Source organism: Lipotes vexillifer, unplaced genomic scaffold (assembly GCF_000442215.2).
Source record: "Lipotes vexillifer unplaced genomic scaffold, Lipotes_vexillifer_v1.1 scaffold481, whole genome shotgun sequence".
Classification (NCBI taxonomy): domain Eukaryota; kingdom Metazoa; phylum Chordata; class Mammalia; order Artiodactyla; family Lipotidae; genus Lipotes; species Lipotes vexillifer.
Genome location: NW_006789873.1, coordinates 1,096,761 through 1,108,229, shown reverse-complemented (window position 1 = coordinate 1,108,229; position 11,469 = coordinate 1,096,761). Strand labels below are relative to the sequence as shown.

Genomic DNA, 11,469 nt, shown 5'->3' with positions numbered 1-11,469 from the left:
TTCAGCAGGGTTTAGTTACTTGTCAAAAGTCACACAGTACCAGCTTTTGAACCTATGTCTTGACTCCAAGGCCAGTGCTTATTCCACCACGTGACTCAGCCTTTCTAAAACGTATTGTCTTTGCTGCCTCAGTAAACTATGTAGACCAGACTAAATTTTACGTCTTAAAAATACTGATCATTATTTTGAAAATCAGTTACTTTCATACAGTGTTGTCACGTGTTGAGGTGTGTGACCTGTTCTTTGACCCCTTCTTCTTGGCTCTTCTGTTTGGGGGAAGTTACAGCTCCAGTCACGTTCCACCAGTAGCGCTGCCAATAATAATTTGCGTGGCTACTGCTTGATCTCTCTGGGGCTCAGTTTGTCCATCTGTTAACAGGAGTGCATTGAACTAAATGATTTCGGGGGTCCTTTCCAACTCAGATATTTTTGAGTTAAAATCTAACTTAAAAAAAAAATAAAACTAACTTCAAAACAGGTAAAGATCATTTCCTTTTCATTTAACTCCAGGGGGACAAGAAAACATCTGGTTTTCCGGGCTACTTCTCTGGGCTAGAAGGACTCGGTAAATGAGTTTGGGGTGATTTAGTAATAAATCCCCATCACGCACCTTGCTCTGACATTTCCACCCCCAATTATTGAGCTTTGAATTACGTATTTTTTGTTGTTTTTATAAGCCTCACACTGGATCAAATTCCTTTCCTCCTTGGTATGTTCCCCTCAAGGACACCCCTCAGAGAACCCTTCACCAGCCCTGCTTGCCCTGGCTTAGTATCCTGGCCGCTTGTGGTCAGGGCTCAAAGCCCAGAAAGCAGTTCTCACCAGCGTTCCCACACATCAGGCTCTGCCTATCCCGCAGTTCTCGCAAGAATCACTTTTGCTCCCTTATTTACTTTTCTCTCTCCTTACCTCCAGGCTCCTCTGCAGAGTCTGCCTCTTCAGACAGACATTCAGGGGCTCCCATCTCAGGCATTTTCTCTCTGTCTCCCCACAGCCACAGACCCTTCTCCCTGTGGTGGGTGATATCAACTCCTCAAGCTTTCCTCACCATCTGGAAAATATTCTTCGCTTCTCTAGGTCTAAATGACTTCTTGATTATATTCCAAGACCAATCTTTTAGTCTCTCCTCACAGTGAGGTTTGAAAATAGGCTGAAAACAGATTCTAATACAGTTATTCCCTTATATAGGTAATGTCCACTAAATGAGGTATAAATGGGTTTACATCTCCCTGATTTCTTCTCTGCCTTTTGCTTCCTTTCTGTTGAAATCTGTTTGTAATTGCTGAAAGGCTGTTGTTTGAGAATGGAAGTACTTCTTGGAGTTCGATGGTCATGCCTGTTTCTAGCACTCTCCTGGCTGAAATTTGCTCTGAAGTGGTACTGCTGTACCAACAATTATGAAAAACAGTTTTCTTTAAATATGTGCATAAATAAATGAGAAGCAAATTGTTGCTTTCTTTATTAAGCATATTTATAAAACTCAGCTGTTTCCGCCTTTATTTTTCTGTTCATTTATGTAAATTAAGACTGCATCTTGGATAGGAAAAGAACATTTTCTTAGACCTATTAATAAGGGTTTTCTACCCTGTGTTCTAGTTTTTTTATTCATTTATTTTCAGCTGTGTTGGGTCTTGGTTGCTGCGCACGGGCTTTCTCTAGTTGCGGTGAGCAGGGGCTGCACTTCGTTGCGGTGCGCGGACTTCTCATTGCGGTGGCTTCTCTTGTTGCGGAGCTCGGGCTCTAGGCGCGCGGGCTTCAGTAGTTGTGGCACGTGGGCTCAGTAGTCGTGGCTCGCGGGCTCTAGAGCGCAGGCGCAGTAGTTGTGGCGCACGGGCTTAGCTGTTCCACGGCATGTGGGATCTTCCAGGACCAGGGCTGGAAACCGTGTCCCCTGCATTGGCAGGCGGATTCCCAACCACTGCACCACCAAGGAAGTCCCTCTAGTTTGTTTTTAAAGCTACTTACACTCTTTAAATTATACCATTCTTTCACAGTGATTGTTGCAGCCAGAGTACTTTCCAAGGAAACAGTCTGATAAATCACTGAGTTTGGGGAAAGGGCCACTTGCAATACTGCAGTCTCTCCATAAGATGGCGCTCTGAGAATGTGAGAGCTGTAACTTATTTGTAGGTCATCTATAACCCTGGCAGCAACGTGAACTTAAATAATTGGTGGGGGGAGGGGGACAAATTGGTTTTTCTAAGACTTGCTTTCAAATACTTGCCACTAGTCTAATGCCTAGGAAAAGAAGGAAAGTGAATTTCCTAGGAACTTCTCTCTCCAAAATCAGCAACGTGCATTTAAGGAACCTTTTAAAGAAGGAATTCCTTCTGAAGGTGGGAGTTACGATACTAACTACTTGGGAAAGTCCCTCTCAGGGTCTCAGTTTCTTCATCTACACGATGAGTGGATTGGACAAGATGCACTCTTAAGTGTGCTTCCATTTTGAATGTTCTATATTTGAATCCACTACACCCGTGCTGCCTCAGCCAGTACAGAGACAGGAAGAAAAGATTGCCCATTTTACACGTTTGACTCTATTCCTCTTCTAAAAGTGCTCTCTTTGCTTTAACTGTCCCAAGACCAGCACGCCCAGATGTCCTGTTTTAATTAGGTTCCTTTTCTCTTTGCAGCTTTTGCACAGGTTTTCCTCCCCCCTCCCCCATCCCTGACCCATCTGCCTGAACAGAGGCATGTCCCCCTTTCACTTCACAAATCAGGTTTGCTTGGTATTAACGCAGTCATTTTCGTGCTAAGCAGATACCACACTGGGTGGAGGAAGGAGACACCACAAGTAGTGCTTAACGGTGACACTTCTGACATCACACGTAACATGTCCAGTTAAGAAAAGTTTCCATTTAGGAGGTAGGAACTTCTCTCTACTTTTCCTCCTCCACTGGCCAGTATTCGTTGCCAGAACCGTGTCAAAGCTTTAGGAAAAAGCAGCGTTCTGGAGAGAGGACAATTAATCTAATTAGAGATGAGCGTTACTAAGTAGATAACCCATCCTTCAAATCCCGCATGGCCGTCAGTGTCCCGCATGGTCGTCAGGAACCACGGGGGCAGCGAAGCAACCACCTCAGTAGTGAATTACTGACACTCTAGGCAGTCTGGATGAGGAGACTTGTGGCTGCAGTGGCTCATCCTCATTCGAAGCCTGTCATGAACCACTGTACACCAGTGGCACAGAGGGAGTGAGTGGAAATGAAATGTTGAATTAATTAATTCATTAATGCAACTCTACAGAGACACCCCTAACTGAGTCCCTCTGGCCTTGAAGCTCGCTCGGAGTGTGCATGTTACCTAAAATTCCCTGGGGTTACATCACATCTGTTGCATCGCTGCAAGGCAGGGAGACATTCTCCAGCATTCATTTGCCTATTGTCCTTAGAGATTTCAGATCACCTTTGGTGTTTGTCTAGTGCCGGGTGGTGGTGGTATATTACTTATTTCTCTAACTTCAATACCTTATCTTTCAAGAATGCAAATATTCACTGTTGGATTTCTGTTTGGGAGAAGAAACTCCATACACAGGGCTCTCCCCAAGGGCTTTTGAAGGGCAAGCCCAGGAATCTGCTGAGTAGATAAAGACAGCAGTTGTTGCAGGCACTGTTGCAAGGCTTGTAGACCATTACCAGTAGCTGGCTAATTGTCTCATACAGTGGGGCAGTGTGGTGTGGAAACGTGACATATTGAGTCAGCATGCATTATCTCTAAGGAAGCAGTAGCAGCAGAGTGGTTAAGAACAGAGGCAGCGGGACATGGACTCAAAGGTTCAAACTCCAGCTTTGCTATTGACTAGCTGTCTGACCTTGGGCAAGTGGCTTCACTTTGTGCCTCAGCGTTCTCATCTGCAAGAAGGGGCTGATGATAATACTGTCTACCTCATTGGGTTGTTAGGATTAGGTGTGGTGATGCAGGGTTTTTTTCCCTCAGTGCTTGGAACAGTATTTGGCACAGAGAAAGCACTCAGTACTGGCAGCTTGTGTTATTACAACACCAGGAGGTGCTTTAGGTGGTACAAAAGAGAACTAACCAAGCCTCTGCCTTCAAAGAGCTCACAGACTATAGGGGCTGGCAGATGAATGTACGTAAAAGGAACACGAGCAACTCAGCATGGTACCCACAATACATTTGGGTACAAGGGCAGCAGTTCAGAATGAATCAGAGTGGTTCTAGGAGGCCCTCAAGTCCCATCAGGAGAGGACTTTAGGCGTCTGCCGGGAAGGTGGGTAAGAACTTGAATGGCATTTTTTGCCTCCGTCTTGAGAGGGGTTACTCAGAATAATGCACATTCTTAGTCACATCCTCGCTAATATATTGACTGTCCTTTTGAAACAGACAGGCTAGCGTTACCTCATTGAAGAGCAGAAAACATATAAGCTGTGTTTAACCTAACGAAGTAGAATTTGTGACCTGATGATAGCCATCTGAGGTGTGAAGGAATTCCGGGGTGACATTGTGTATATTGGCCCAAATATGTGTTCTCATAAGAAATCACCTTAAAACCGGGGTTCTAGTGAGGGCCAACATAACTCTTATTAACAAGAAAGATTTCCCAGAGGCCCTGAGCTATGCGTAGGAGTTAGGCCCACTTTTTATTTTCCTTTTGTTTTCTGTTCTTTTTTTTTTTTTTTGAATTTTATTTTATTTATTTTTTTATACAGCAGGTTCTTATTAGTTATCCATTTTATACACATCAGTGTATACGTGTCAATCCAAATCTCCCAATTCATCACACCACCCGCCCGCCCACCCCTCCAGCCGCTTTCCCCCCTTGGTGTCCATAGGTTTGTTCTCTACATCTGTGTCTCTGTTTCTACCCTGCAAACCGGTTCATCTGTACCATTTTTCTAGGTTCCACATATATGCGTTAATATACGACATTTGTTTTTCTCCTTCTGACTCACTTCACTCTGTATGACAGTCTCTGGATGTTTTTTGTTCTTGCTGTGGTTGTTTCGTTTTTTTTTTTCTTTTGCCTTAAAAATAACTACTATATAAAATTTCACTCATTAAAAATTAAATTATTTTAAGATTTTAAAGTGTAAAAGACACAGAAGGGCATAAAAGAAAAAAGTCAAACTTCCTCCAAAATCTTACTCGCTGGAAGTAACCACTTTTACCATTCTTTTATGGATCCATGTAAAATTTTTCTGTGTATATTTTGAACACATATAAAGTGTATGAGAGTAATGCGTGTGCAGACCCATTTTTACCGCAAATCGAATCACACTGTGTACATTCTTAACCGGTACTTGTATTTGTTACAGTGTATCTTGGATTTGGTTCTATATCAACGCATATAGATCTACTTGTTCTTTTAATGTCTGCATAGTATGTCATTTTAACACTCATGGCTTTTAAGATTCTGTTCTGCATTTTGTCTGGCTAAGGAGAAAGAGTAGAGACGTAAGAAACAGAACATGATATTGGGGATGGGGGAGAGTTATTGAGACACCTAAAGGGATAGGGCAAGATCAGAGTTTTTGAATAGTTTTAAAATAGTGCCACTAAATTTTAGCAGCTGTGGACATCAGTCGAACCAGTACTTTTGGTTACTGCTTCGTGGAGTAAATAAAATAAAGTTTTAGAGCTAAGCCATAGGCCAGCTCTTCCCAACACTTCTGTAACCAGAAACCATGCTTAATTTACTAGAGTCTTTTGAGGATTTAAATAGCACATGGATAGAGCAGAACAGTGGATGCTCTTTCGACTTTCAGAAAGTTTGGCAAGCTTTTAAACTCAAAGCTGTTTTTAAAAAAACTGAGTCACGACGGGACTGGGGAGCAGTGTTTAGTGCTGTCTCCTTAGCACCAAGTCCATGGCTTGGAGGTAAGAAACAAAAAAAATAGAGCTAAAGGGGCATTTTTCTGAATGGCAGAAAATAGACAGTAGGGCCGCAAGGGATCAGCTATGGGACTGATTTGACTTAATATTTATAAATGATTTGGAAGAGGGAGTACAGGGCAAGATCACTAAGTTGGCAGATGTCTTTACAGTATTCCAGTGAGGATAATAAACTTCGGGAAGAGGTTTGTTTTGTAGGAGTGGGCATAAAAGCGGCCGGCAGGCTTCGATAGGAGCAAAGCCCAGGAAAATGTCTCTAGGTACACATTCCTGAAGTTCATTTCAGAAGATTTATAATGAGCCTTATGTCTTTCCCTGTCACTTGGGTCTCTGCTTCAGGTATCAGTAGATGTAAAGAGGAAGGAGATGGAGTTGGCAGTATCATCAAGAGGGAGATTATATTTAACCAGACAGCATTATATATGAACCAAAAAAAAGGAGGCTAGTGGGGAGCTGATTCACACCAGATATATAAACAAAGAATGTTGCTTTAATACAGCCCCCCAAAGGCAGTTGGTATTTGATGGTTGGTGATCTGTGTATTCACTAACTTTTAAAGTTAGGTAAGCTGAATGTGTTAGGCTACCATTTTAGAAGAAATGCAATCAGATGTTCTCTTCAACGTTCCTACAAAATATGTTTCTTCTCAGAAGATGACTTTCAGTTATAAAAGTCAGACCTTGACTTCCTGACCTCCTCTGCTATCATGCGTGGTAGCATCAAAGCATGCCCTTAATATTGGCAGATGCATTATATTATGGAAGGGAGCATCTAACACAGTCAGATCAATATCTTCTGAAGTTGTGAAATTTTCAGTAATAAAGAGATAATGAGGTCTTCCCTGTCACCTCACACTGTGGTTGAGTAGCTCAGATGAGCTGAGTGATACAAAACTGCTTTGTAAAATGCTGTGCAAAAATACAGTAGTATTAATGATTCATTGCATGTCATAATTTGGGATTAGAAATACAAACTGATTAAATTCTAGAAACGTATCCTTTATAGATATTAGTGTAAATGTACAAAGATTGGTATGCAAGGATGTTCTTTGCCGCATTGTTTATATTAGCAAAATATTAGAAATATCTCAGTTGTTTATCAGTAAGGGATTGAATAAATAAATTATGATCTAGCCATACAGAGGAATAAGAACAAGGCGGTTACTTATGTTCTGACGTGGAAATATATTCAAGATATATATTAAGTGATAAGTTGCAAATCAATATGACTAGTATGATTCCAGTTTGGGTTAAAGCTACATGTTAGTATATGCATGTGAAAACCCCTAGAAGAATACATATCAAACTGTCAACCATGGTTCTCTCATGGAAGGATAGGATGATACACAAGAACTTTTGCTGTGTGCTTTGCTTGTTTCTGTACATTTGAATTGTTTATAATAAGCACTATTAGTTTTGTAATTAAAAATATTAGTAAAAGAAATATGAATTTACCCTTAATTCTGCTGCATTATTGTAATTTTTTAAAAAAATGTATAAAGTAGGGGCAAAAGACCTGCAAATTTGTCCATTTCTTTAAGAAAATATTCCATTATCAGGATGAGCAAAAAGCAAAAAAGGGATCAAAAACCTCTTCCCCCTTTGGTAACAGTGTTCTGGTCTTTCTACGTGGTGGAAGATAAAGGAAGAAATGAAATCTGTTTCTTGTTCTGTTTTGCGTTTGTTTGCTTTGTTTTGCAAGATGAGGAGTAACTCTACGTAGAGGTCTGGAACCACGGGGGCAGCGAAGCAACCACCTCAGTAGTGAATTACTGTCCCAGTCGAAGTTGCCAAAACCCCACACTGAAAGGCAGAATTGCCCAGGATTGTTAATATCCCCATTCTCGCATTGGTAAGGATGTCCATAGATACCTTGAAACTTCAATCCTGAAGCGAAAGCCTATGGCTTATCCGGGGGCAGCAAGTTAAAACCTTCCCTTGAGCTGGTGTTCTGTCTTCCCGTGGAGAACAGAGACAGAAGCTGGCCGGCATAATTTATGCTGCAAATGGCTTAGGAAGGCGTCCTGAAAAGCAGCCCAGCTCCCAGACCTGCAGGAAATGATGGGAGGAAGAAGTGGAGAAGAAGGAAGAGGTAAAGAACATGCAAGAGTCTTTCTTCTTCGGATGAGTAGAAAGCATACTCAGAGTTAAGGACCTTCCTGTGTGCTTCCCTGGCCAAGACCCAGCAGCTCCCTTAGCATAGCTCTTCTCACTCTGCATGCTCTTCTGGACTGTACACTAGACTGAGGGCACAATAAGGACAGAGACCTTGTCCGTCTTGTTCATTGGTGTATCTCCAACACCTAGAAAAAAAGGATGTTGAATGAATACTTGTTGACTGTTGAATGTTCTCTACTGCAGATAGACCCTATCTGGAGCGGTCTACCTTTGTACCATGCAGTCATCCCATGGGTTGGAAGGCTGAAGAGAGCTTGCGGTCAGCTTGACCACTGGTGCCAAATACAGTCAACTTGCACTTTGCTTGGAACTCCCTTGTGACAAACCTTTTCTTTACCTTCATGTTTCCCAGATACAGCCAAAAGGCAGCAAGAAATGGAATGAAAAATCAGTTCAACCTCCATGAGCTGAAAATGAAGGGCCCTGAGCCAGTGGTCAGTCAAATTATTGACAAACTGAAGCACATTAACCAGGTATGTGTATATCCAACAAAAATGGAAATGGCAAAAAAGTGGTGGATGGATGATGTCCAGTGTTCAAACTGTATTCTTGGGCTTTTGGAGAGGCAGCCATTGTTCATTTTCTTCAAAGATTCTCTCTGCTAAAAAAGGACTTCTGACCCTTGTTTTCCACCCCACTTTTAAATTATAAGCAAAACATTGTAATATAAGAGAAAACAGAAGGAAAAGCACTTCTCACAACCCAACTAGTCTATCTTGTTTTCGTTTTTACACGTTCCTTCTTAATATTTGTTCATAAAATCACACACAGACTTTTTACATAATTGGAAGTATACAAGTGATATCTAGTTCTTAAAATTAACACTATATTGGAAACACTTTTTCATGTTGCCCTATATCTTCATATTGATCATTTTCTGTGGCCGCAAAAGATTCCTTTAAGTATTAATTATAATTAATCAATCTGCTTTTGCTATGCATTCAGATGGCTTCCAATTTTTGCCATTATAAATAAAGCTACCTCTCCTGCATAGCGCTATCTCCTGATCTTAGATCATTTTCTTAAAATACTGGGGTTACTGGGTTAAAGGACATGAGCATTTTAATGCACGTTTCCAAACCACTCTCCAATGGGGATGTATCAGCTTTCACTGCCACCAGCAAGATACGAGAGGACCCGCTTCACTGCACCCTTGCCAAATTCTGACTCACTGCCATGCACCGAGACACCCACAGATTCCCTTAACCTGTACACAGTTTTTCCTCTTAGAAGGAGTTTAGTAACTGAGACACAAATAGAAGTTAGTTGTACCATCTGCTTGTGATTGCTTTGTGGCCACAATTTTTTAAATGCCATAAAAAATGCCACCAGATACCAGAGTGACAGTGTTCCTACCCCATGGTCCATGGGTGGGAAGGCTCTGGCACCACTGACTTCTATTTGTAGCCTAGGAAGAACTTAATGAAACTAAAATCCTTATGCAAGGACAGAGGTTTCTGTACGACAACGCTGGCATGATTTCATTTTTTAATATGAAGTTTAGCAGTGAAATTTTTGCGGTTTTTAGAAAATGTTTGGAAGGGCTTTCTAATAGTGGTGTATCTCACTGCAAATGGCATGTGAAAGTATTCACTACACTTTGGAGTAATAAATAGTTGTTACTGCTGCTGAGCACAGGATAGTGGCAGTATTTGCATAACAGGTCCTTCTTTTGGTGAACTCACAACCTCACTAAGTTCTATAAAGCCTGGTTAGATATAGTATGATTATTTCAAAACACACCTCTGAAGAGTTCAGAGCACAATGTAAACCACTCACTGCTGAACTGGTGTGCTTTACCTGGGGACAGTGGCAGTATTGCTCCTCTGAATTACTTCCAAATTATCTCAAACCAAATGTGTCTGTGTGGCTCCACTCCACTGGCTAGACCCAAGCACTGGTGAGGCTAAAATCTCAGCGTCCATTACTGTGCTCCTAATTCTAAATGAAGAATATTGTCAACAGATCTCTTTGGTCAACAGACGTTAAGGAACACCTACTGTGTGCTCAGCCAGGTACCAGGGAGTTTGAGGATTCAAAAGAAGTCTAACCTTCTGTTTTCACAGCTTCCTTGGAGGAGACACACAAGCATGGAAAGTGCTTAAATACAAATAAAAGGCAGCCTATAATGAAGAGCCAGACAGTGATGCTGCTCGTCAGTTTTGGGTGGTTTGCTTAGGCCTAAGGTGGACTAGGCTAGTGTAAGAAGGATTTCGTAAGAAATATCAGAGAAAGACCTGTGACTGGATGCCCACCGTGAAAAAAGGGAAAGCTGCATCAGACCACATGATCCAAGAGTCACTAAAAATATTTATAGCAAGCCCCTTGAGTAAAGACTTTGGATGTTTGATATTAATGCTGTGGGAGACCATGTAATATCATGAAAAGAAGATGGGCTTTGGATCCAGATGGATCTGAATTCACCTGTGTATCTTACTAGATATATAACCTTGGGCAAATCATTCAACCTCTCTGAGCTTTAGTTTTCTCATCTATAGTACTTAGAGTTGTCAAAACCGTCCCTTACAAGGTCATTATGAAGATGAGAAATTATACCTATGTATCTATATCTATTTATATTATCCCATTGTATAAAATTTATATATAATGATACATCTTTACATATATACACAAATATATAATTGCACGTGCGTGACACAGTTAGGATGATTAGTCCATTCAGGATTTTCTCTATAGGCAGGACTTGAGTAACTTTGAAAGGGAGCAGTATTCCAATACGCTTTGTCAGTCTAATTCTGCCACCCAAATTTTGGGTGGATCAAAAAGATCCCTTTGATGCGTCTCTTTTCTCTCCCATATTGTTTCCTTCTTTCTCTTTACACTAACTTCCAGCCACAAAAGCTGGAGCCACTTCCTATGTAGGGAGGTGTATGTTGTCAGTGTCGGAAAGGTCAACATTATAATTACCTTTGCCATGGATGTATGTGTGAACATTTTTGGTTCCCTTACAAATACCGTTGAGCAACCAATTAATTCTCATTGATAGACCAGTTTTACCTGTTTCAGTTGAGCTGTTAAATTGGTTGGGCTCCAAACACCCACATTGGTTTTTTTTTTTTCTCATCTGTGTTGCTTTACATGGCCAAAACATGTCTTCTTTCAGACCCTCAATAAAGTTCATATTTTGGCCGTGATTCAATCTGAAAGTGAGATACTTTAGGGAAGTCGTAAAGAAGAATGTTAGGATGATGATGATGTTGATGATGATAATGTGTTGTATTTGTATAGCATTGAACCATATTTCAAAGTGCTTTCATGTCCTAAAAGTCTAACTGCTCATGTTGGAAAAAATATCCAGCCTGGAATTGTATAAGATATAGTACTGTCAAAGAATCATGCTTTTCAGGAACTCATTGTTACCCTTGGATATTATTTCATCCTCACTACCTCCTGTGAGGTAAGTGATAATGTTTGTCCCTTT

General features: G+C 41.1%; 1 protein-coding gene across 3 annotated transcripts in view; it reads left to right on the top strand.

Annotated features, from left to right (window-relative positions):
* GPC3 (glypican 3) overlaps positions 1 to 11,469 on the top strand; it is a 452,076-nt gene that overhangs the window by 309,969 nt on the left and 130,638 nt on the right. For all 3 annotated transcript variants that reach the window (XM_007462877.1, XM_007462876.1, XM_007462875.1), the window contains one exon: positions 8,380 to 8,500. In XM_007462877.1, the coding sequence (XP_007462939.1) occupies positions 8,380 to 8,500 (121 nt within the window). The remainder of the gene's footprint in view (positions 1 to 8,379; positions 8,501 to 11,469) is intronic.